The 26,733-nt window shown below is 41.9% G+C and overlaps 1 protein-coding gene across 2 annotated transcripts in view; it reads left to right on the top strand.

Moving 5' to 3' along the window:
• Positions 1-4,381: 4,381 nt before the first annotated feature.
• Positions 4,382-26,733, top strand: part of gfpt1 (glutamine--fructose-6-phosphate transaminase 1) — a 113,831-nt gene continuing 91,479 nt past the window's right edge. For both annotated transcript variants that reach the window (XM_051924102.1, XM_051924099.1), the window contains exon 1: positions 4,382-4,502. In XM_051924102.1, coding sequence (XP_051780062.1) covers positions 4,496-4,502 — 7 coding nt within the window. In that variant the 5' untranslated portion in view covers positions 4,382-4,495. The remainder of the gene's footprint in view (positions 4,503-26,733) is intronic.

Raw genomic sequence — 26,733 nt, 5'->3', positions numbered from 1 at the left:
TCAATTTGTAGCTATTGATGTACAGTAGTGTTCAGCTCTGAAGAGTGAAATATTATAGTAGGGGGTTTCTAAAGCACAGTACCCTCAATAATTGTGAAATGGGAGAAGTTTAGAACCACCAGGACTCTTCCAAGATTTGTCCATCCAGCCAAACCGAGTAACCAGGCAAGAAGGTTCTTGATTGTGAAAGGTAAAAAAAAAAAAAAAACAGTGGTCACTCTGAGCTTCAGAAATCCTCTGCCGAGATCCTGTTGGAAGGATGACCATCTTAGCAGTACCAGGATCAGTCAAGAAAAAATGGGAAATTTGGTTTGATGACCTGTGGGAGACACTGAGTGGTGGAGAGGAATAGAGAGAACAGTTGTGCGTTTCATTATTTGGGCTTTCTCTTAGAGTGGATGTTATGAGGTGTAGTCCTGGCTTGATTGAGGACCTTGTCCACAATATGAGAAGGGTATCCTTAATCAATGTAGAAGCGCCTCATTCTGAGTGCTTCATTACAGAAGTCAACTTCATCACTGCAGCCTAAGGTACTGGGAAAGAGGCAGAGGGTTTTTAGTATACCAGGGATGGAAGGAGCTGTTGAGAAGGTAACTGTGAGAGTCAGTTGGCTTGTAATAGAGATTTTAAGTCCTAGAAATCTGATAAAATGAATGACATCTAAAACTGGTAGACTTATGGTGTACATGTCGATTGTAAACCTGAGAATTGAATGGAAACTAGTAAAATCATTAATAAATTCCTGTAGTTAGCTTAAGGAGCAAGTGGTGGCACCAACACAACCATCAGTATATCTTATGTACAGGTCCAGTACAAAGCCTAGTTAGGAAGAAAAAAAAAGAAAACACCTTTCCATCTAACCAGAGAAGATATTGACATAGTTATGTCCCATTCTAGTACCCATTGCAACTCCTGTGACGTAGTGAAATAATTTATCAAAAGAGAAAACATTGAGGGTAATAACCAGTTCTGCCAGTCTGATGAGGGTGTTTGTGGGAGGATCCCAGACTGAATGACTGCTGAATGCATGCCTGAGAGCAATGAGACCTTTGTCATGAATGTAATTTAAAGTAATGATAACAAAATTTTAAATAAACATAGTCAGTAAAAAACAAGGAAGAAATTCCTCTAATGTACTGAGTGTCTGGTGGGCATACACGTTAGTGAATAATAAAGTAAATAACTTTCAACAAAGTTTACTTGTAGAAGAAACCTTCCTTTCAAAGCATAGGTGGTCTGTTTAAAACTGAGCAGAGTAAATAGTCTGTCACATTAAAAATAAAATACAAATCAAGTGACAGATTAGCAACATTTAAAAATTCACCCTTCCAGATAATTTTATATGTAAGAAGAAGTAGGCAATAGACAAGTGACACCATCAGAGGTGGATTGCTAAATCGGCTGCTATGGAAGTCTGCCAGGGTCTGCTTGATCCACCAGGGTTGTCTGTCCGCGTGTCTTAAAAAACATGCATACACTACACACACTGACCACCTCACTTTGTTTTAGCCAAGAGATGATTGTAACCAGGCCTTCCTTTCAGGCCTGTTAGTAATTGCAGCCAAGTTAAAATTTTGCTTATGATAATTATACAATGCAATAAGTTAAATTACCCTTAATTGAATAAGACGGTTAAAAAATGGATAAATTAAGAAAAAAAAAATTGGGGCTAGAAATAAAAAAAAAATATGGTGGAATTCCATGTGTTGCAGTTAATTGACACTTCATAAATAAAAGCTTTTGTTGAAAGTAACTATTTACTCCTTAGATTTGATGTGCCTCAAGCAAAAAGCATATACAGCCATGTGACAAAGAAAGTACACCCACGGAAACTTGATTTTTTTGAACAGGCAAACATTAGACCTTCATGCGAACAGTTTTTATAGATAAATGTGATATATGTGAACAAATGACACATAAAGCTACTGTATTTGGTGTATTCATTCTCATAATTTAAAAGAACAAAATTGCAGATTTGTTATGTGGAAAAAAAAAGTACACCTCTACAATTATCACTACTTCAGTCCATAAATTTAGAATCGGGTGTTTCAGGCGGAACACGTCTTACTGCAGATATCTCTGGTCTGATGTTCTCTTAGATACTGGCATGTGTTGTGTCATCATGCTAAGATCAAAGAAGATTTCTAAGGCCTCAGAAAGAAGGTTGTGGATTCCTAAGTCTGTCTAGGGTTTTTAAAGATTGACAGATTATTAAAGTCAATTGTTCCACTGTAAGAAAAATCATCTACAAGTGGCATAGATTTCAAACTACTGTTAGTTTGTCCAGGACTGACTAGCCCAGCAAATTCAGTTCAAGAGCTGGCTGTTTGATACTGAAAGAAATGTCCAAGAACCCCAAATCACATTGTGGGATCTGCAGGTAACCCCAAGTGTCAAAGTGCATACAATCAAAAGGAGATTTTGCACAAATTTGGCCTGTATTTTAGGTGTACCAGGAAAAAGCCTTTACTGTCCAGAAAGAACGTTAGAGCAAGAATATGGTTTACCATTGAACATCTAGGCAAAGACTAGGCCTTCTGAAACAGTGTGCTCTGGACAGATGAATCAAAGATGGAGTTGTTTGGCCATAGTAACAGTAGATATGGTCGGAGTAAATCAAAGACAGAATTTCAGGGGAAGAACCAACTATGAAGAATGGTAGTGTAAATGTTACCTTTTGGGATTGCTTTACTGTCTTAGGGCCTGAGCAGCTTGCAGTCATCAGGTCAACTATGTATTCCATATCACATCAAAGTGCTTAAAGAGAATGCAAGGCCATCTGTCTGAAAATGGAAATGAACCTTTCAACATGATAATGCACCAAAGCACATTAGCAAATCCACAAAGGAATAACCCAAAAAGAAGAAAGGGAATGGACTGAACTAGTAAAATTGGTGATCTCAATCCCTTTGAAATGTTGTGAGGGCATTTGAAATGGGCAGTACATGCAAGAAAACTTACAACTGAAGAGTTTTTGCATGGGGGAGTGGTCAGAAATTTCACCAAGTTGATGTCAAAGACTGGTGGGCAGCTATGCAAAATGCCTACAAGAAGTAATTTCAAGAAGGTGGTAACACCAGCTTCTGAGACCAAGGGTGTACTTATTTTTTTACCAGGTATACCATAACATCTATTGATATTTTTGTTGAATAAATTTAATTGAAAAGGAAAATGTTCCTTGTGTTTTTATTCAAGACTATCACATCTGTTGGACATCTATTGCTGAAGAAAGATTCACTGATCTTAAATTTGCCAACAATGCTGTTATTTTCGTGGAGTCTAATGGAAGCTCTTGGAGACTGAGCGAGGAGTCTGAGTGATAAAAACTAAGATCCATTCCTTGTATGACCTCTTGGGCACTGCCATCAGCAGTGTATCTGTCTGCGGAGAGAGCGTTGACCTTATCTTCCTATGAAGTCAGTAGACAGATTGTGAGTGATGTGGGTGGATGTGGCACTCCTGATATCTCTGCAAAAGGACAAAGGTCCAAATCTTTAGAGTCCTGGTGCTTCCTGTTTTGCTACATGGTTGCAAGACATGGATGCTATCCAGTGACCTGAGACAAAGACTGGACTCCTTTGGTTCTGTGTCTCATCAGAGAATCCTTGGGTACTGCTGGTTTGACTTTGTGTCAAATGAGAGGTTGTTCATGGAGGCGCATTATGTGAGGACCCGAGTGGCTGGACCAAGCCAAGGGAATGCCCAAGTAACACCTGGCTGTGGCTGATAGAGGGTCATTTCCGGAGGGTGGGACTGGACCGCGTGTCTGTCAGAGGGCTTCCAACTAGGATCCCGAACTGTTTCGTTGTGTGGTGGGTGCGGTAACGCGCTGTACCAGTGCATGCTCCCCAACTTGATCTGATCAATCGTTTGCCTGCTCAAATATGTTAAAAAAATCAATCACTTTCATGGGGTGTACTTACATTTTCACATGACTGTATATTGCTCTCTGTAGATTTACATTCCTTATTAACTCAAGATGTTTACAGTGTATATAACGTCGATTACTTTTCTAAGTATATAACACAATGTCTGGACCACCATACCGGACGCGGTTTTCACATTATGCCCAATTCTGTATTTATTTCAATTTCTTACTGCAAACTGCTACCATGCCAGGCTTCTGCTTTTTACATCTCTATGCTTGAAAAAGCGGTTTAGAAATAGCTGGTAGTAATTAATACAATGACTATCTCATAATAGCAAAGCACGTCACGTCTTTGTAAAGCGCAGCGCCTGGAGCTCTCTCCTGGCCACGCCCAGCATCACCTTTCAGAGGCGGAACTGCGCGTCCGGCTGCCACGTCTAACTTGATGCCGTTGCAAAAGCTACAGCTTTGATTGGTAGCTATAGTGCCCAATCATCTGGGAGGCTTGGCTGACGTTTGCCCAATGCTGAATGGAGGGGGCGGGGTTACGCCGGCCTGCTTTGGAGGCGTTGGGCCGCGTAATAACCTAAGTAGAGCGAGTGGCGAGCATTTCGGAGGAGCTACAAGATGTGTGGTGAGTGAAATACGGGGTACAGTTGGAACCTTGCTGAGGGCGTCTTACTTGAGAATACGTAGTCTGAGCCTTTGTCGTTCTTCGCGCCCAGTTTTCCCGGCCCGCGAGTAGGCGGAGACAGCAGCAGTGGTTTGAGTCGCCCGAAGCACGCTGTGCTCACGCGATGAGTTACTGGATTCGCGAGTGGCCAGATGTCGTGGCGTGGCCCGGTGCGCATGTCCCTTTACCTGGGCTGTTGGCCATTTACATTTACTTATTTGGCCGACGCCTTTATGCAAGGCGACTCCAAACATTTATGGTACAATTGATTACATTTCTTTTTGTTTTTCCAGTTGGAGCACAGGCAGGACAAGTGACTTGCTAATGGTCACACAGTGTCAGTACTGGAATTTGAACCCACAGCCTCGGGATTTGAAATCCAATTCCTTAACCTCTACACCACACTGTTATCGGATAGGCTAACTCCTGTCCAAGCACAGGTCCAGATTATTGTTGAGGTTCGGGGATATTCTCTCGGCATTAGTCACATATGTAGGTGCCTCCCGCAATTTCTCGGCTTGTTTCTGCTTGGTTGCTGAACGCTGTCCTGTTTCACTGTTCATCTCTTTATGAAGCTTCTCATTGCGTCCGCCAGTTATTGAAACATTAAAGCTAACCAGTTTATTTCATGTTGCCTATTGTACAACCTTCACATACTTGTACATCATTTTCAAGGTAAATCAAATCCTACGGATTAAGGTTCATTCAAGTCCCTTCTGGGGGCGCTGTAGCTCTGTAATCAACTTGTTTAAATGAAATCACCGTACTTCTGTACTTTCATTCTCTCATCTTAGGTCTGGTATTGAGAGTGCAGTGTGGACATTACATTGTAGTCTTGTAAAGACAGTGTTTTTTTTCTCTTATTCAAACTGACTGGAAGATATTTAGATAATTATTTAACCTAACCACATGATGATGTGTAGACTGTTGTCAGTGTTTTAGAAACTTTGTTAATGACAATTCTTTTTTTCCATTCATGGTCCCTTTCCATGGTCATTTAAATTGACTGGAGAGCATCAAGGTGCCAGAGTTTTGGATGAGGGTGTCTGTCACACATCTTAGAGATTGGTTAGCGATCACTGGGTGTGTAGGCTTTTTGTGTTCTCTCTTTGTGGATTTTCCTGTATGTGTTCTGGTATTCCTTAAACATCCTAAAGATAGGTAGACTTTATTATCCATCCATCCATCCATTTTCCAACCCGCTGAATCCAAACACAGGGTTACGGGGGTCTGCTGGAGCCAATCCCAGCCAACACAGGGCACAAGGCAGGGAACCAATCCCGGGCAGGGTGCCAACCCACCGCAGAGACTTTATTATCCCAGAGGGAATTTTGCTTGCAGCAGAAAGCCAAAAATATAGATAGAATAAACTAACTAAAGCATTACTCAAAATAATAATTCAGAAATTAGTAGCATTCCCACATGTAACAGAATTCAGTGTACTTACTGATACCTCTAGAAATAAATTAGTTCTTAAATCTGCTGCTCTTTACTTTAAGGGACCTAAATCTTCCACCTGATGACAACTGAAATTCAGGAGGAAGAGGGTGACAATTATATGAAAGGACTGAGTTGCCCTTCTTTCTAAGCTGTTTGTAATACAGTTCAGTGACAAAAATCTGCTGGAAACCAATCATTTTTATAGCAAAGGTTTGTAATGCTGTTAAGGTGATATATTTGCTTGTGTGTGTCCCTTCTTTCAAATTTGTTCTGTGTCAGGATATGTGTAGTGTTCCACCACATATCTATATTGTCACTATTGAACAAACTCCTCAACAATAGGTCCCGTGGCTGTCCCCCTTATCTTGTGGAAGACTTGCAGTGGCGGAGTTCTACAAATTTCAGGATGTGCCTGGCCTTTGTGTATAAGATAAACAAACGATACAGTGCATGAGTTAAGACTATCAGTCTTTGTTTTCTGTTAAAAGTCCAGAATCCACCCATTAAAGTTATGCATTTAAGTGTATAGTTTTTGCTAACTGAATAAGGTTTGCCTCTTTCCATCGAGTAAGCACTTGCTACAAATCTAGAGGCATCTCAAATATTGGACATAGTTGCTTTGCACTGGGGTGTGTTTCAGGTTTTTCTGAATTTGAGTGACTAGGGAGTTGGTATAAGACTTATTGTGCCATGGTGTGGACAAGAACCCCCATCCAGGTTTGTCTGCAGTGGTAGGATCTGCATATCCATCCCAAAATTGGAATGAGTAGATTTAGAAAACTGGTTAAAGAATGAATGTCATCTGTTTAAGTGCTATTTGTTATCTTTCTTGCTGCTACACTGTATTCAAAAATTAGACTGGGAAGTACAGATGTACTGTCTCTTGAGGACAACTATTAACCCATTTATTATTTGTTCGGTGCATAATCTTGATTTATAAAGTAGTTAGTGAAGAGGTCATCGGGAATAGTTATTATATAATAGTGTGTGTGTATGTATGTATATGTACTGTAGATGTGTGTGTGTGTGTGTGTGTATATATATATATATATATATATATATATATATAAACGCTTATTGTGTGTGTTCCATTGGATTGTTAGTGAAGCATAAAGAAAAGGCTGCCATCAAACATTTTATCCCTGTGAGCCACAGGCTACAAGAAGAAAGCAGATATGGGCATGGGTGGGGAATAGCTCTGTCAGAATATCCATGTGTGAATAAGTTCTTGTCTGAGAAAGAGTTATGAGTCAGAAGCTGCTTCTTTATTCACCTTTGCAATTCTTGACTACAGCACTTTAGTTGGACGCATGTAGGCGTGGCTGTTTTTTTGCTTTTGTTTTTTTTCAGGTCAAAACCTTAAGCTGTTCTTTTATACTTTTCATTGCTCAACATATTAGGCATAGTAGGGATCTTTATTTATACTTGCAGCTAGTAAAGGACACTTCAAGAATTAATGGGTGAAAACAAAATACAATAAAAAGAACTATTTTTTTTTTTAATTTGATTAACTTTACTGATGTGAATGTGGACAGCTCTATGGTTTCTGCCTCTTGCGAGAGCTACATTTGCTGAACTTCTTCCTCAGGTGTTTTTCCTGTTGTGTTAGCTGTTGCAGTGCTCTTAATTTTTGAACTTTATATTTCTGAGACAATGGCCTGCATTCATTTTGGTTGAACCTAATGCTTAGGTGTAATAAGGTGTTCTTTTGATGTTAGTATTAAGTGTTTTGTAACTTTCCTGCTATAATCTTTGTGAAATGTCCTTTCATGTTTGATCTTCAGTGACACCTTCCATATGGAGTAAGAAATGTGGGTAACAATTAATGAGACATAGTTAAGCAAATAATATATGTCGATTTCATACCATTAAAATACTAACTTGACCATCATTAAACTTTTTTACTTTGGTTGTGTCACTGGTGTTAAACAATAAAATGTTTTGAATGCTATTCAGTTCTCAAGTATTGATCAAAATGTCTCATGTTAATTAACCATTGGGTCATTCCATGTCAAATCAACCAATGGCCCACACAGTTCAGACTCAAAAAATTCTGGAAAAATTACCAGGTGTACCCATGTTAATTAGGAGACACCATGTACATTTTTTTTGGTCAATACTTTACAAGATACATCCAATTTACCGAGGGGAGGAGGGTGTCAATTTTATGCGGCCTCATTTTTTCATCACATTTCACAAGTCAATAGCTGAAGAACTAAACCACCAAGCAGGCTCAGACATTGCACGCTGGTACATTAATTGGTATGTGAAGAAATTAAAACATGTGTTTCTGATGACACTGCAGGGTCAAAGCAGTCCCTTGAAATTGACCAAAATTAATTTGAAATTTTGTATTAGCTACAGTGGTGTGAAAAACTATTTGCCCCCTTCCTGATTTCTTATTCTTTTGCATGTTTGTCACACAAAATGTTTCTGATCATCAAACACATTTAACCATTAGTCAAATATAACACAAGTAAACACAAAATGCAGTTTGTCAATGGTGGTTTTTATTATTTAGGGAGAAAAAAAAATCCAAACCTACATGGCCCTGTGTGAAAAAGTAATTGCCCCCTGAACCTAATAACTGGTTGGGCCACCCTTAGCAGCAATAACTGCAATCAAGCGTTTGTGATAACTTGCAATTAGTCTATTACAGCGCCCTGGAGGAATTTTGGCCCACTCATCTTTGCAAAATTGTTGTAATTCAGCTTTATTTGAGGGTTTTCTAGCATGAACCGCCTTTTTAAGGTCATGCCATAGCATCTCAATTGGATTCAGGTCAGGACTTTGACTAGGCCACTCCAAAGTCTTCATTTTGTTTTTCTTCAGCCATTCAGAGGTGGATTTGCTGGTGTGTTTTGGGTCATTGTCCTGTTGCAGCACCCAAGATCGCTTCAGCTTGAGTTGACAAACAGATGGCCGGACATTCTCCTTCAGGATTTTTTGGTAGACAGTTGAATTCATGGTTCCATATATCACAGCAAGCCTTCCAGGTCCTGAAGCAGCAAAACAACCCCAGACCATCACACTACCACCACCATATTTTACTGTTGGTATGATGTTCTTTTTCTGAAATGCTGTGTTCCTTTTACGCCAGATGTAACGGGACATTTGCCTTCCAAAAAGTTCAACTTTTGTCTCATCAGTCCACAAGGTATTTTCCCAAAAGTCTTGGCAATCATTGAGATGTTTCTTAGCAAAATTGAGACAAGCCCTAATGTTCTTTTTGCTTAACAGTGGTTTGCGTCTTGGAAATCTGCCATGCAGGCCGTTTTTGCCCAGTCTCTTTCTTATGGTGGAGTCGTGAACACTGACCTTAATTGAGGCAAGTGAGGCCTGCAGTTCTTTAGACGTTGTCCTGGGGTCTTTTGTGACCTCTCGGATTAGTCGTCTCTGCGCTCTTGGGGTAATTTTGGTCGGCCGGCCACTCCTGGGAAGGTTCACCACTGTTCCATGTTTTTGCCATTTGTGGATAATGGCTCTCACTGTGGTTCGCTGGAGTCCCAAAGCTTTAGAAATGGCTTTATAACCTTTACCAGACTGATAGATCTCAATTACTTCTGTTCTCATTTGTTCCTGAATTTCTTTGGATCTTGGCATGATGTCTAGCTTTTGAGGTGCTTTTGGTCTACTTCTCTGTGTCAGGCAGCTCCAATTTAAGTGATTTCTTGATTGAAACAGGTGTGGCAGTAATCAGGCCTGGGGGTGGCTACGGAAATTGAACTCAGGTGTGATACAACACAGTTAGGTTATTTTTTAACAAGGGGGCAATTACTTTTTCACACAGGGCCATGTAGGTTTGGATTTTTTTTTCTCCCTAAATAATAAAAACCATCATTTAAAAACTGCATTTTGTGTTTACTTGTGTTATATTTGACTAATGGTTAAATGTGTTTGATGATCAGAAACATTTTGTGTGACAAACATGCAAAAGAATAAGAAATCAGGAAGGGGGCAAATAGTTTTTCACACCACTGTATGTTTAGGCCTCAGAAACGCATATTTGTAAAATTGTAACCAACAGAGACTTTTGATTTTTGTTTTTTTTCCCTATATAAGCTTTCTGAAAAAGCAATCGACAGAAAAATAACTGTATCAGGGTTTGAACAGCAGACCTCTCAATTCCAAAATAAATCATTTTGGATTTCATTTTCAGGGCACCCTAACAACATATGGGAATGTGCAGGTATTTTTTAAAAATATTTTTCATTTTATTCTGCATTGTCATTTCTTTCTTTCTCAAAAACACAAACCTTACCTTTCTTATGCAAATCTTTTCATGTTTATTTTTCATCCTAAACATAGGCTGAATGAGCCATGTGTCAATAATGGTAATGATTGAGTTTTCAATTAGTAAGTATCAAAATTGTCAAACTTTTTTTTTTATATCAAGTGACGATGTCCTGTCTTCTGTTGCTGAACAGAGAATGCGATTCTTCATGGCCAAAAGAGTACCTGGTACTCAAGAATACGATTGTTACATCGTTACAGTAGATGGCAAACTCAAAGTCAGCTGGGTGTCTGGTGAAGACAGTTTATTGACTGTCTGAGTATTCACCATTGAAGCAGCAGCTGAGATCCTACCCTGTTACAGTCACACTCCTGGTAGATCAGATGCGTCCTTAACAGTATGATGAAAAATATTGGGATGGTGTGATTCGTGACAAGAGTGAAGTGGAATCTTACATCCTGATATGTTTCATGCATCCAAATTATCCTGCATAGTCTTTCTATTGGCCACCTAGAGACAATATTTGTTGGGTGCCATTACATTGTGTCATTGCACTGCTTAGTGCACCTACAATGGTCAGTTAGAGGCAGTACAATCTTGATCTCAAAGACAAAGATGTCCTACACTCTGCACTTCGATTGAAACAGAAATAAAATGTCTCATATTCCTGCTGCTGCAATGCCAAGATGTTAACATTTCATTATAACTAGTGTTGTATTTAGTGATAAATCAAGCAGCTATTTTTCATGTGTTGTGCTTAATGTGCCTTTGGTGATTTATTTTTTTCCATTAATCCTAGACCCAAGTTAGTGATGAAGAACTTGATTTTTATCATTACTAATAAATGGTTAAGTTAAACCCATGTTTAGAATGGAAAATAAAAATGAAAGATTCACATAAGAAAAGTAAGAGCTGTTTTTTGAGAAAGAAGGGAACATTTAGGATAAAGGAAAAATAATTTTTAAAAAGTGTGTGAACAAGCTGGTCTGAAAATTACACCCAAAATGATTTTTTCACATTTGAGAGGTCTGCTGGTCAAACCCTGATGTAGTTTCTTGTTTGTTTATAACCTTTTGAAAAGCCCTGTGTAGGTATCTAAACACAGAAAAAAAGTCATCAGGCTATATCAGTTTAGATATATGCTTTCTGAAAGCTTAAGCATGGCAAAGCCAAAGACACAAAATATTTTTACATTTTTTTGAAGGTCTGCTTTTACCATGTGGTGTCACCTGGGGCAAACCTTTTGATTTCATTTTGTACTATACCTATAAAGGTACCGGTATGCAAAATTTGAGCCTGCTAGGTGGTTTAGCTCTTGATGGTCTTGTGAAATAGATGAAAAATAAAGCAGTGTAAAATTTGACACCCCTCACAACATTGTATCTTGGAAAGTATTGATCTTAACATCAAAATAATTTTACGGGGTGCCTCTTGGATAACATGGGTACACACCTGGGGGGTATTTTTCGTATGTGGATTACTTGTTTAGCCGGATGTAATTGTTGACGATTTGGCATGATCCTGGATCTGTCGGTTTTTCAAAACTCTTGCTGGATGTGTCATAGCAACACATCCTAATCCTCAAACCTGCTCGGAGCAGGTTTGTTCTATGTAAACAAGGATTAGCTCACACACTTAATCATTGTCCGTGCATGGAATTCATTCAGTCATGAATGAGCGACCAATTGATATTGGTACGCAAATTATAAGAAGAGAATTTCATATATAGAGGGTTTTGCGCGATTGGCAAGATCCTTTATTGCTCCCCGAGGAAATTCTTTTCGAAAGATACCGCTTTAGCTGAGGGGGAATATTGTACCTCAAAAATTTATTAGCACATTATATTCGAAGTCAAACTCGGTGAAATCGGGCTGTCACAACCACACAGACAGTATGCATTGCTTTGAGGTTTTTTGCAAGCGGCACTTTTTTAATATACTGTAAGCGATGCGGAAAATCTATCTAAAAGTGCAGTTTGCCAGGCAATTCGTAAAGTCTGTTTGGCTCTGAAATATTTACTTCGGGTTTTCATAGCGTTTCCTGGACACCTGCGTGTGCAGACTAAAGAGGCATTTCATGCCATTGCAGGTAGGCGATACACAGGTAAAAACACCCACAGTTCCATAAAGAATCTCACAATCAGCCTAACATTTTCATTACCCAGGGTTTCCAAATGTGATTGGGGCACATGGGACTGATCAGAGTGGAGTTTGATCAAACATTATTTGGAAAATGTACCTCTCCTCCTGATGAATAATCAGACACAGTGTCTTCATCAAATATTTGACTTTTGTCAATATCTCGTTGGTCAGACACAGGTTCTAAGGATATGACATTCCCTGCAACTGACCCAACAGAAAAAAGAGGGCTATATGGAACCTACCTATGGCACACATTGAGGACAAATATATGCAATGACCATCCTTTACCTGAAATGAAGTGACCACTGCATCCTGACACTGGTTCTGAGGAGGAGCTTCCCCCTGGAATGCCCTCAGAAACAGGGCGATGGGCATTTTGCTGGAGAGCCAATTCTTCTGCAGGGGTTAGGTCTGGACCGCGTGGACCTCCACCTGTTTTTTGCTTGTCTGTCTTCTTATTAGATTTAAAATTAATGTTCTTTACATTATATATGATTCTTTATGTCAACAATTCTTTAAATAGTTATATACCAATATTTACCAGTTTGAAGTATACTCTTGTACTTCACTTTAACCTGTTCCCGTGTTTTCCTTGTGCTCGCGTTTGATCTGGAATTATGACATATTAAATAATAATTAATCTGACACATTGGAAATGAAACGCTGCTTTCAGTAAGTACAACGCACACGCATTTAATTTATCGGCCACTTTTTGCCAGCCGTCTTTTCTGGTTTGGGTTGCTTTTGCAGTGTTACCCTTTGTGCATATTAAATCTTGAAATTCTTCATGTCCTTCGAATAAAAGGTCTTGCTCCGCTTGTGTGAAAAAAAAAAAATGCGCCCGTTCTTTCGTCATTTTGTTACAGCCTTCAAAGACTTGCTGATCATGTTTTCTAGACTCAATATATATGGACTTTTCAATCAGCGCGGGCGTGCGCATTCATCTCGGATGATTAGATCCAGCTAGACTAATCTACTACACCAGGGGTAGGCAACGTCGGTCCTGGTGAGCCGCAGTGGCTACAGGTTTTCATTCCAACCCAATTGCTTAATTAGAAACCAATCATTGCCAATCTCAGACCTTATTTAATTTTATGGCTTGTTAGTCTGTGCAATGTAAGGCTCTTATATCGTAGATTTTTTTCCTTTCCAAAGATATCATCCAAATGATATGAAGCCTAAAACAGATCATTTTCAGTCTGTCACATTTTTCTATTAAGTGTTTTATTAAATCAAACAGTGCATGATGAACACACACAGATGTAATTGGAAAAAAGCTAGCTGGAGAACTGCTGGCTGCTTTGTCTTTTACATCTTATTGCTAATAAGGAGCAATTAAAACACTGAATGCAGCAGTTTAAGATTGAAATAAGCAATTAAGGTTGGAGAACCTTAACAAGCGAGACCACTAAAATGAAGCATCAAAATGTCACTTAAGCAATATGTGCTTCATCAGCAATAATTGAGTTCTCGTTAAGGAACTGGGTTGGAACAAAAACCTGCACATACTGCGGCTCACCAGGACCGACGTTGCCTACCCCTGTACTACACGGCTGCGTTTGAAAAACCGACTTATCCCGGATGAGTTTCACTGGCATTAACTCATCCAAGATGAGGCATCTGATCTCGGATGATTTAAGCGACGTACGGAAAATACCCCCCTGGTATTTTTTTTTTTCAGAATTTTTTGTGAAAGTATTGCGTGAGATTTCTGGAAAACCAGTTGATTTGGTTTAGAATGAACGCATTAAAAAAAGCATTTTGTGGTGATTTATATCACTCTATTATATAAAAAAAATCTTGGGTCGAGACGTGATTTTCTTGGAGACACTTTAACGTCCCGCAAGACAAGGAGGACAGCTGCTGTACAGGCTTTTAAATGTTCTAAGCGCTGCGCATCAAAAAGATCATGCATCTCAGCACAAGCAGCAGTAGCAGCAAGCCAGCTGATCGAGCATAGAGGAGGTAAAAAAAAATGTATTTGTTTCCCATTGTATCACTGCTTAAGAGGGAGTTTCGGAGGAGCGACTGCATCTCCTTAACGTGCTTTCAGCCCTCCTCTTCACAACGCGAGAGGAAGAGATGCGAAGTGGCTGGCACGTACGGAAGGGGGTGGGCAAGCAAGGGGCAAAGCCCTCTAGTTCCTATCTATCTATATATATATAATTCTCTAAGCCGCCGCCAGAGCGGGCAAGACACCCATGAAAGCACACAGGAAGGAGCCACGCCCACACCCATGAAAGCACGCAGGAAGGAGCCACGCCCACCAACTCTAAGACCATTGGATACGACGATAACTCGCAGAGCCATGCCCACCAACTTTGACGCGACGCCTCGGAAAACACGCCGTCATTTCTGTTTGTCTGTGCTACAGTCCACATGCAGCTCTGAGCCACATTGACTTTTCGGTTACGACACACGACCGCGTGCAACATCTCAAGCTGTTTTACACGCTACAAACAGCAATTCGCATCTGCGACAAACATGCGTCTTCTTAGATGGTCCTGCAGGAACACGGAAAACGTTTCCCCACACACGAAAGGAGGACAATGTAAGAAGAGGCATGTTTGTCGCGGATGTGAATTGCTGAATGCAGCGTCTAAAACAGTTTGCGAGGGGTATCCCATTGGATCCTTAAAACAATCCTTTAAAACTGAGGTTAAAACACAATGAAGGAAGCAGTCTTTAAAAACCAATGAGCCCTGTGCCTCTGTTTCATTAGCATCTCACCTGCTTCACGATGCAGGCCCTGCAACAGTCAAGACGCTCTCTCAGCAGCTGACCTTCTCTGTGCCTGACTCCACTATAGGCTGCAACAAAATTATGAAAGTTCAGGCGTATTTGTTTCACATAAGCTGTGTGTGTGGGTGGGTGGGTTGGTGTTAGTTAGTTACTCGAAGGATTTCAAGATTTAATCTGCACAAGTAGTAACACTGCAAAAGCAGCCCAAACCAGAAAAGACGGCTGGCAAAAAGTGGCCGAGAAATTAAACGCGTGTGCATTGTACTTACTGAAAGCAGCGTTACGGATTTTGCAAATGTTAATTTTTTTCGCTCTGCTTAAAAAACATTTAAAAAGCGTCGTGATTATGCGGCGTATACTACGCCACGGGTTGGTATGCAGCGTGTAAAACAGTTTGTTTGTCGCGGATAATTTGCCTTTTACTATTACATGAAGACAATTTCCAGTTAATACTTCATTACATTGATATAGCGGTGTTCTCAGTATTCAAAGCGCTATCCACACAGGGAGGAACCGGGAAGCGAAACCACAATCTTCCACAGTCTCCTTACTGCAAAGCAGCAGCACTACTACAGCGCCACAAGGCAGTTAAAGAATACACTGGGCTCGATTTTTGTTTTCACTTCTGTTTACAGAGATCAGGTCGTAGATAGCATTGTTGCAATGTTACTTTTCTTGGTGGCTTATTACATTTCGGATGTTTCACATGTTTATTTTTTCCCCTGTGCTTAAAAGACATTAAAAAAGTGTTTCTCAACTGTGACTCTGGAACATTTCAGTACACAAGCAATATTAAGCGTCAACAACAAAGACTCGCTACACCTTAATCTGCAAGTACTGACACTTATCCCTACCGACGAAGTAACTTTCACCAGCGTGGCCTTCTTCGTCACAGACGATCCCGCTTTCAGTCACGGACAATTATATGTTGCTCTCTCCAGAGGTCTATCTTTTCATTCACTCACAGTGGTATCCACAAACTCACCCCATTTGGACAACTGTGTCGTTCAGGAAGTGTTCACCCATCAATACATAATTATGCGGCGTATGCTACGCCGCGGGTTGGCTAGTATATAATAAAATTTTATATTTGTTTGTTTCCCACCCCATCATGCTCTTCGAGCTTTGATGTAGTTCAGGCCGGGTAAGGACATAGTTGGCCTATCTGGACAGGGCTTTTAAAAGCTCATGTGAGTAATCCAGTCAAATGTGATAAGTGATTTCAACTGTGGTTCCTTCTCCTTAAAATTCTTGTAGGATTACTTTCTTAGTCCAGAGAGAGGGTTGTAACATGAAACGTACACTTCTCTGCTTTCTGTTTAATTACATTGAGTTCATTATAGAGGGTATTTTTAAAACTGAGTTCATGATATACCACAGAATTATTGCAGGTCTTTCCACTAAAGAACAGTTTTAGAATTCTGCTCATTTCAGTGTCTTGACAATTTTTAAAGCCATGTAACCCTTCAGCAGACTCAGCTATTATTGGCTTTCTGTCATCTTTCAGCTATGAAACTGAATAACTGAATATGTTTAGTTTTATGGAGTTCTTCACTTTTGCTGATTCCATGTCATCTTCTTTTTAGTTTTGTCAAATGTTATATCAGCTTTATGGTACCTTATTTTGGAAATGTTCTCTTTTAATTTTTTATTGTTTATATATTGCATATAATGTGGTAGTATTTACCTTTTTCCTCCTGTTTGTTTGTTTGATTGATTGATTGATCTAATTTTTTTCCTCACACATTTCATCACTGGTGGATAGATATACATTCATCACAGCAGATGAAACATTTTGAAGTTTGTAAATGGACATCTGGGTAAATACAAGGTTGAAATTTTTCTAAGTGCTTCCAAGTGCATTTTAAAGAAATATAATCAACAAATATTTTACTTTAGTTTGCAGTTTTCAATAAAGCATTAAGAAAAAGTCAGTTGTAAAGATCTATAAAGAAAATGTGCCTAGTGTAGGTCAGGGCTCTCAGGCGCTGATCCTGAAATGTCACAGTGGTAGGTTTGTTTTGGCTAACAGCCAGGTCTTGAATATTTCAGTTATTTAGATAGCAGACAACAAGCCATGTCAGAAATTCCTGTAAGTGTAGGGATTACCTCTGTGTGATTGCAACAGAGTCTAATGGTAGATGGAGCTTTCAGCGCACCATTATTATCTCTATACTTTTTAATTAATTTGGATATTTTGAGCTGTGTATTTTGTATTTTTATTAGTATTGTCCTTTAATCCATAAAATGTTCAATATAACAAGGTAAGTAGAAGCAGAGTAGCTTACTGTGTCCAATCTGAATTCATTGTTAATAGACTGGGGCAAAATAGTCTTCACACAGGGAACCATAGACACATGGAATAAATTACCAAGTAGCTTGGTAGGTATTTCAGGGTCATTCAAAATTCAAATCAATGTTAGTTTTTAGAAATTAGCCAAACAGGCAAGGTTTTTTGGGCTGAAAGGCAGTTTTCGTCAAAAGTTTCCAGAACAAGAACAGTTACATTGACTTTGAAGTAAGAAACTGTTTACCAAACACCGATGCTGGAGCCCTCCATGAACTGTGTTTGAGACCTTTGATATGCATCTTACTTCTTTTAATAGGTAGCTATTAAAATGTAAAGGTTTCATTATCTGTTAATACAGTTGGATCTGTACCCCCCCCCCCCCCCCCCTTTTTTTAACCTGAAAAGGTGGCTTTACAGGAGTTTCCAGTCAATGCAGTCACAGTGTTTTGCATCTTAATTGGTGGCATTGCTCTTAAACTAACTGGAACTAGGAATCTCTGGTCTGTTGCATATTTTATCTCAGTGTTGCCAGACAAACTCTCATCCACTTTTTTGACTTGTGCCTTTGGTTTGCCTGCTGTTTTTGCCCTGTCACTGGCATATTTCACATCTGTAAATCAGGCTGATATTTCCTATCTTTCTGTATATGTCAGTTTCTTCATGGTCAATAAATAATGAACATCAAAAATCACATGGTTGACATCTGAAGCCTAAAAATGCCTTGGATGGGGATTTTTTGCTACCAACAAAGGGTACAAGGTTTTGTGTGTAGTCTTTAGTTTTACATTTTAACTTCTTGTTAAATAGAGTGATTGTTTTAAGACATTCTTTTATACTTCATTTTTGATGTCTGAGTCTTAAATTGTGTGTGAGGGAACATTTCAATGCTCAAGAGTTGTCTTTATAGCAGTGAAGTGAGGGGGTATGAGGGCTTCTCAACACGTGCAGTCTTTTTTTTTCATATAGCAGCAAAAGTGAAGAACGCAAATTAAGTTTGTTTTTAGCATTGCAACATAGGTAGGACTTGCCTGAAGTTTCCCCACAGATATTTAGTATGTGATCTTTATCATAGATGCACACTGAGTCAAAAATAAGCTAATTTTCTATTTCCCCGGTGTGATTAAATCACAGAATCAGCTGTGCTTTCAAATAAGAGCCTTCAAGAGCACTCAGTGCTAACTTTGAATGAGCGCTTTGTGCATGTGGCAAAGTTACAGTAAATTTAAGATGGAGAACAAAATGGCTCAGTGTTCTTTTTGGGATCTCCTGTAACACTATTGGAGAGGGAGAGCCTGTTTTTCTTCCATTACTTTTTGTGAGATCTGTTCCTGAAAAGTAGCGCTTTATTTTCATTCCTTCATCTAGGTTACAAAGACATTTAAACAGGAAACAAAGAGGCTTTCATCATTATTGAAAATGTTATTTTCCATGGGGGTTTTTTTTGTTGTTTGTTTCACTTTTAATTTTTCTCTTGTCACACATTTTTCATTTTGTTAAAATGTTTTTGTCTTCTTTATTTGATCTCTATCAGTCCTTAATTGAAAATTCTTTTCCCTGGTGAGATGTATAGTAATTTTAAAGATTGCAAGACTACTTGTAGAAAATTGACATTCATTTTTCTTTTTCTTTTGTCTTTGTAATTATTATGCTGTTCATACTAAACTACTATTTTGATATTTTCATATATAGAAAAGCTAGTTGTGGATTGTTCTTGGTCAAATTAAGCACACCTTATAACTAGCTGAGATTCCCAGGGAGTCTGTGCCTACCTGAGCTGGAATTTACAATGTATAGGTTGCCAGGACTGATATAAATAACAGCAGTGTATAGCTTTTACTTTTGTGGAAGAAGCTGCTGTCATTAGGAAGCAAAGACTGAAGTGCAGGCCCCCCTGTTTTTGTTGTAATTTTATTTTATTTTAGTCTAACTGTCCTTTTAATTTTTCAAGGCATCTGGATATAGTATCACTTAAGTAAATAATGGAAGCCATGGATCTTGATCATCTTTCTGGTTCCCTTTCCTGTACCTGTGGGGCTTTCCCTTTTTCCTTCTTTCCATGACTTTGACAATGCATACTTTATTGCCAAACACTAAAAATCTAAATTGCACTCCAAAAAAAACTGGCGCTGTAGAGATCTGTGCAAAGGTTTATCTGCATTAACAAAACTGGGTATAAGAATTTTAGCACAATGCACTCTTTGCATCATGCCAAATAACTATATAAGGTTGAATTGAAACATTATAAACAGGACATGGGAGTGTATGGTTGAGCATCTACTTCTTGCAGAATCAACACTGAAGAACATGCTTGCCCTTCTTGCTTGATTAGACTAGTGATTTTTAAGAAGTGTGTATTTATGTAGATACTTAAATGGCTGTCATTTTAAATATTCAGACAGAAGATTAAAAAAAATAATAAAAAGAAGAATGAAGTGACATCAGCCATCACCTTCAATAAAGAAACTGGTCGATTGTCTGTTAAGGCACTTTGGTATGTGACTAGACTAAACTAGTGTAGAAAATGAATGAATGAAGTGCATAGTTAGAGGTAGTGTAATACTACTGTTTGCTAAGCTACAATTAAATATGCATATTGATGCATATTAATCATTTAAAGTCTAAGCTACATTCAGTGAATTTATAAAGTATTCAGACTCAATAGCCCATAATGACAAAGTGAAAACATGTTTTCAGAATGGTTTACAAAATTTACTAAATAATCAAAAACAAATCTCTGATACTATAAGTATTCAGACCCATTGCTGTGGCACAGCAAATAGTGGTCAGGTGCATCCTGTTTGCTTTAAATAGCCTTAAGATGTGTGTTGAAAGGCGGCACGGTGGCGCAGTGGTAGCGATGCTGCCTCGCAGTTAGGAGACCCGGGTTTGCTTCTTGGGTTCTCCCTGCGTGGAGTTTGCATGTTCTCCCCGTGTTTGCTTGGGTTTCCTCCGGGCACTCCGGTTTCCTCCCACAGTCCAAAGACATGCAGGTTAAGTGGATTGGCGATTCTAAATTGGCCCTAGTGTGTGTGTCCTGCGGTGGGTTGGCACCCTGCCTGGGATTGGTTCCAGCCTTGTGCCCTGTGTTGGCTGGGATTGGCTCCAGCAGACCCCCGTGACCTTGTGTTCGGATTCAGCGGGTTGGAAAATGGATGGATGGATGGATGTGTGTTGAACGAGATTAGAGTCTACCTGTGACAGACTGAATTGATTGGACATCGTTTAGAAAGGCATGCACTTGTGTATATAAGGTCCCACGATTCTAACTGTATGTCAGGACAAAAAACAAATCTTGAAGTCTAAGGAACTCTCTTTAGACCTTCATGATTAAATTGTGAGGTATAGATCCGGGCAAGGTTATAAAACCATTTGTAAAGCTTTGAGTTCCCAGGGGCACAGTGGCCTCAATATCTGTGAAATGAAAAAAGGTTGGAAATTTAATTCACTTGATTGTACTCATTCTGTAACAATATAATGGAACATGGAATGGCCAAACTATTCCAACTACCATAGCTGCTTTAGCATTGTTAGAAGATATCCAAATGGAAGAATTAGAAGAGAGCGCATATTTATAGATGATGATGACTGGCTTCTATGTCGATTATGATTTCCAAGAGCTGTCCTCTTGGAGCTGTGTGCTGAAATGGTGCCAACTTTACAAAGGCAGACTTTGAGGAGTTTTGCTTCACCTGCTCCTTTGCAAGTTCTGTCCATTCTGTTTTTTACCTCAACATGAACTTCCTGACTGATCTGTTTTTTTTCTGTCATCACTGAGTCGCACCATGCCAGCTGTATATGATGGTATTATCCACTTGTCATCCAGATAGATAAGATTTCTTTACACTGTGGTTGAACTGGAAAACATGAAAGCGCAATTCGCAGCAACGTTCCATTTTCCAAATGTAATTGGAGCGGTCAGCTGCATGCATATTGCTATTGCAACGGCGCCAGACAAGTTACATAACCCAGGGATGAATCTGCAAAAGAATGAGCTGGCATTACATCATGTTTAGCTGGATAACCTATAAAAACAGCAGCTCTGCAGAGTTCTGACTAGTGTGGTAAAAGGCAAGCAGTCCTATGGGTAGCAAATCATCTGAAAGTAAAGAGCAGAGAATTGATCCATTGTGGCAGTCAGGCCAGATGGCCACCCAGTGGTTTCTGAGGCAGAGGTGTGTGTGCAGCTAGTGACCGAGGATGAGCTCGGCACAGCAGTACCATCATGTCATTGGCATGTGGGTCAGACTTTGTAATATTGTCTGAAATAGAACAAACAGACGGTTGGCTGCAACTTGCTTTTCACACCGACTTTGATATCTGAGCAGTTTTTTTTTTTTTGTTTTTTTCTTCTTCTTCTTCTTCAGTTCACTATGCGACTTTCTGAACTTGAACTTTCAAATGTCTTTTGTGGCATGTACCACTGTGTAAGCCAACAAATAGAATGCTTTTCCTTGTCTCCACTTCACATTCGCTGAAATTCTTCTTTGTTTCACGTGCCTTTCCCATTGTCTTTTAACCAAGCACAGAACGGGTGGTGATTATTTATATTGATTTGCATATTAAAATATGTAAAATTCTGGGAGGAGTCGGGGTTGCACCATAGGCAGCGTGCACTTGCTTTTAAATTTCACGTTCATTGGGATTTGTAAAGGGGAAGTGTGTGGAACTTGGCATATGCGCTGATTTATACATCTGTATTTTTTTGTGCATACTGTGATACGCAGCCCGGACACACACAGACGGACACCATATTATCGTCCACCACACGTTTATTATTCATAATAAATAAAGTAAAGTGCACAAACCCAGTGCACAAAGCACCAATCACCCCTTCAAAGTCCTGGCCACAACACAATGCCTTTTCTCTTCTTGGTCCGCCTCCACTCCTCTCCAACACGCTACGTCTTCTTCCTCCCGACTCTCGCTCCTCACTGGAGGAAGGCGGCCCCTTTTATGTGCCCCGGATGGGCTCCAGGTGCATCCTCAGGACTTCCGTAGCCACACCCCTGTGTGGCGGAAGCTCCCAAGGAGAAGCCGGAAGTCCACCGGGTGCCCTCAAGTCTCTTCCCCCCAGCACTTCCCGGTGTGGCGGAAGTACTGAGGGACAATGTTCCCAAGGCATCGGGGCGCCCCCTGGCGGTGACCACGGGCCCCTACAGGGTTGAGCTTCTAAGCTCCGTACCCGTGGTCCCCAAAGCCACCAGGGAGGACGCCCCCTCGTGTCCTGGAGGAGGCACAAGCCCTCCTCCTAGGCGTCCCGGCCGGGCATGGACACCCGCCGGGCACCACAGTGCCCCATTGCCAGCGAAGACCCGTTGGTCCGAGCGACACACCCCGTTAGGGCGGCTCAACCCCGAAGAGGGTCCAACTCTCCATCCAGGGTCCAATCCAGCACCCTGGAACTCTCCTCTTCGGCACCCCCTCCGAGATCTCCTCGCCCCTCTGCTCAGTGCCGCTCGTGCCTTCGCAGCCTCCGCTGGTTGAGAGGCTGCCCCATTGCCAGCGAAGTGTCGTCTGGCCAGACGGTCCATCTGATGAGGGACAGATTCCCACGAAGCAGGTCCTACTGTTTGTCCCGGGTCCCATCCTGCAACAGACAGAAACATAGGGGCAGAGACGCTGCCTGGACACCCTTCTCTGGTGTCCCTTTGCGCCACGCACTGGCAGCGCTCCCCCCTTTCACAAGGACCCCGGAACTTGCCTGATCGGACCCTTTTCCGCGGGTTACGTGTCCCTCTGGCTGACGGGACCGCCTGCTTTTCTCTCCCTTCCACTGGCTCAGGGGAGTGGCCCTTAACTGGATGTGCGCACCCAGCAGCACATCCTTTCCTGTTGGAGGAATCAGCACTCAGCCCTCGATCCCTCCTTTCCCTCTTGGACGCCCTGACGGTTTGAGTCTGCGCATGACAAACGTGCAGCCCCATTCCCGTCTGCGTCCATGCAGAGCGACGGGAGACTGCCGCGGGCTCGGGGCGTCGGGCGCTAGGACCCAGGGCACTTGTCAGCCCCTGTCCGCCCTGTTCTCTCACTGTTACTCCCCTCACCACGCGTGCAGCCTGCCCCGCGGCATCCACTGTCGGAGACCTACCGACACAGTCCCGATCACTAATATCACGGTCCCCATCGGTAGAATCTCCCTTTTTATTTACGGGGGCGGTCTGGCTTACCGTTCCCGCAGCGTCCCTCCAGCGCCGCGCCGATCCGTCCATTGTCGCAACGACGTCAGGGTCGCAGCCGCCTTCATCTCCAGCTCCTGCAATCGCCCTCGGAGGACGCGTAATACCTGAAATAACGACGCTGCGGGCTGGAGGCATTCCTCCAACTCACACAGCGCCGCGAGCAAAGACAGATTGCCAGTCAGCGGTTGCCTTACCTTTTTTTCAGGCAAATCCGCCGGCTGCTCTCTGGGGGTCCTTCCAACCGGCCCCGTCGGGTCCTTTCTCAGCCCGGGATTGACATTCTGTGTGCCCGCCTCCATCCAATCATTGGCGGACACGTCAGACACACCGCCCAATCCTGGACCAGTCTCTGGGAGTGGCTTCCGGTCCGCGGCCATTTTGGCTCTGTTTCCTTGTCTCCTGATGCGGCGACGTGCCTTCCTGGATCCCAGCAGCGGCTGCTGCTGCTTATCGAGCTGCAGCGGCTCCTCTCTCGTGGCACTGCTTACTGCCACCTCGGCGCCGTCGACAGCCTGAGGCACGGCTTTACGTTGCCACTGACGCAGTCCCAGGTAGCCCCTGCCTGCAGCACAAAAGGTAAACTTGCCCCCACCGGGCCTAACGCCATTGGGCAGGGTACTCACCTCCTGGGACTCGCCTTCCTGTCTCGCCGTCCTCGCCGCGCTGCCGAACCGGCCGTCGTCGGCGACAGTGTGCCTGCTGGAGCCCGCTGCACTCCGGCGACGTCCTTGTTGTTCTCCCCGCACCAGGAGAACATGGCCATTGAAGGAACCGGTAGCGAACCGTGAGGTGAATCGCTCCCGCGGGGTTGTGCCTGCGTCGCTCCCGCGGCGCGTGTGGGGGTGCCGCTGCTGCGCCGGGCTGCTCACAGAATGTTTAATAAATGCAGGTCCGCACCTTGAACCAGGTGCAGCATCCTGCTGACTACGCCACTGTGATACGCAGCCCGGACACACACAGACGGACACCATATTATCGTCCACCACACGTTTATTATTCATAATAAATAAAGTAAAGTGCACAAACCCAGTGCACAAAGCACCAATCACCCCTTCAAAGTCCTGGCCACAACACAATACCTTTTCTCTTCTTGGTCCGCCTCCACTCCTCTCCAACACGCTACGTCTTCTTCCTCCCGACTCTCGCTCCTCACTGGAGGGAGGCGGCCCCTTTTATGTGCCCCGGATGGGCTCCAGGTGCATCCTCAGGACTTCCGTAGCCACACCCCTGTGTGGCGGAAGCTCCCAAGGAGAAGCCGGAAGTCCACCGGGTGCCCTCAAGTCTCTTCCCCCCAGCACTTCCCGGTGTGGCGGAAGTACTGAGGGACAATGTTCCCAAGGCATCGGGGCGCCCCCTGGCGGTGACCACGGGCCCCTACAGGGTTGAGCTTCTAAGCTCCGTACCCGTGGTCCCCAAAGCCACCAGGGAGGACGCCCCCTCGTGTCCTGGAGGAGGCACAAGCCCTCCTCCACTCCTCCTAGGCGTCCCGGCCGGGCATGGACACCCGCCGGGCACCACAATACACACATTTTCACTTTTGTTCATACGCCATGTTTTAGTGTGAATTCTATGCACGACCTTATACATGAGGCCCCTGGTGTGCAAAGCTTGTAGAGACTTACCAGGAAGAGTGAAGCCGTAATTGCTGCCAAAGGGGATTCTACAAGGTATTGAATTAAGGTTCTGGATACTTGTGTGAATGAGAGATTTCAGTTTTTGATTTTTTACTACATTTGCAAACTTTTCTATAAACAAGTTTCACTTTATTTTTATAGACTGAGTGTAGATTGCAGAAAGTGAAGGGGTCTGAATCTATACTAATTAATAAAAGGCAAAGCCCTCACTGACTCACTCATCACTAATTGTCCAACTTCCCGTGTAGGTGGAAGGCTAAAATTTGGCAGGCTGATTCCTTACAGCTTACTTACAAAAGTTAGGCAGGTTTCATTTCGAAATTCAACGCGTAATGGTCATAACTGGAACCTCATTTTTGACAATATACTGTAATGGACGGCAGCTTGATGGCCGTGGGAGGCGGAGTTGAGTGTCACGTCATCATGCCTCCCACGTAATCACGTGAAAAGACTGTGAACTGAGTAAGGAGAAATGAAGGAAGAGCTGCAAACAGCGAAGAACAAAAAATTAATTAAACAATTGAGAAGGGAGCGAGTGAAGCATACAAGCATCTTCATAAGGGAAACAAAGCACGGTGTAAAACGTAAGTTTAAATTAAGTTTATTGAAACGCTCCCATTGCGGATTGCAATAACATATTCGCGAGATAAAAGAACTCAGTAGGGAGAAATGAAGGAAGAGCCGCAAACAGCGAAGAACAAAAAATTCATTAAACAATTGAGAAGGGAGCAAAACAATAAGAAGCCAGCGAGTGAAGCATACAAGCATGTTTATAAGGGAAACAAAGCACGGTGTAAAACGTAAGTTTAAATTAAGTTTATAGAAACGCTCCCGCTGCGGATTGCAATAACATATTCGCGAGACAAAAGTTTAATGAGAAGACACGAGGTATAAACGAACCACACGCCGTAGCGCAACGTTAGGGGCAACAGTTTCAACCATTCTATGATCTGCTTCTCGCAACTAAAAGACGGCACATGGCGGATGTTAGCCGACTTGCTGACCGCAACGTTAGGGGCTTCAACTCTGGCGCTGACGATAGAGATTAGATTCCCGAGAGGGGATGAAGTGAGTGTGTATGCCTGATGAGCCCAGAATTAGAGAAAAACACGTGTCGCATACTCTTTGCATTATTTGAAAGTAAACTATTAAAACCATTCTATGATCAGCTTCTGGGAACAGAAAGAGGGCACGTGGCGGATGTAAGGCGACTTCCTGACCAACCACAAGCGTTACCTGGCAGGTAACCACCCATACAGTCAGATTGTGATTCAGAAAACTAATGCCATGAATGTAATTACCACGATCTACATACTGTCAAATAAACGAAACACACGCCGTAGCGCGACAGCTGTGAAAAGCGAGGTTCAGAAAAAAACAGATCCTTAACAAATTGTTATTGGTATACTGTATTTTCGATCCGTTTAAAAAGGTTTTCTTTTCTTAAAAAATTAAAAGCAGTACTTCGCCGCAACGAAGCGCGAGAATTTGGCTATATATATCTGCTTCTCACACTTAAAAGAGGGCACGTG

Source organism: Erpetoichthys calabaricus, chromosome 1 (genome assembly GCF_900747795.2).
Source record: "Erpetoichthys calabaricus chromosome 1, fErpCal1.3, whole genome shotgun sequence".
Lineage (NCBI taxonomy): Eukaryota > Metazoa > Chordata > Cladistia > Polypteriformes > Polypteridae > Erpetoichthys > Erpetoichthys calabaricus.
This window is presented reverse-complemented; position numbering and strand designations above follow the sequence as displayed.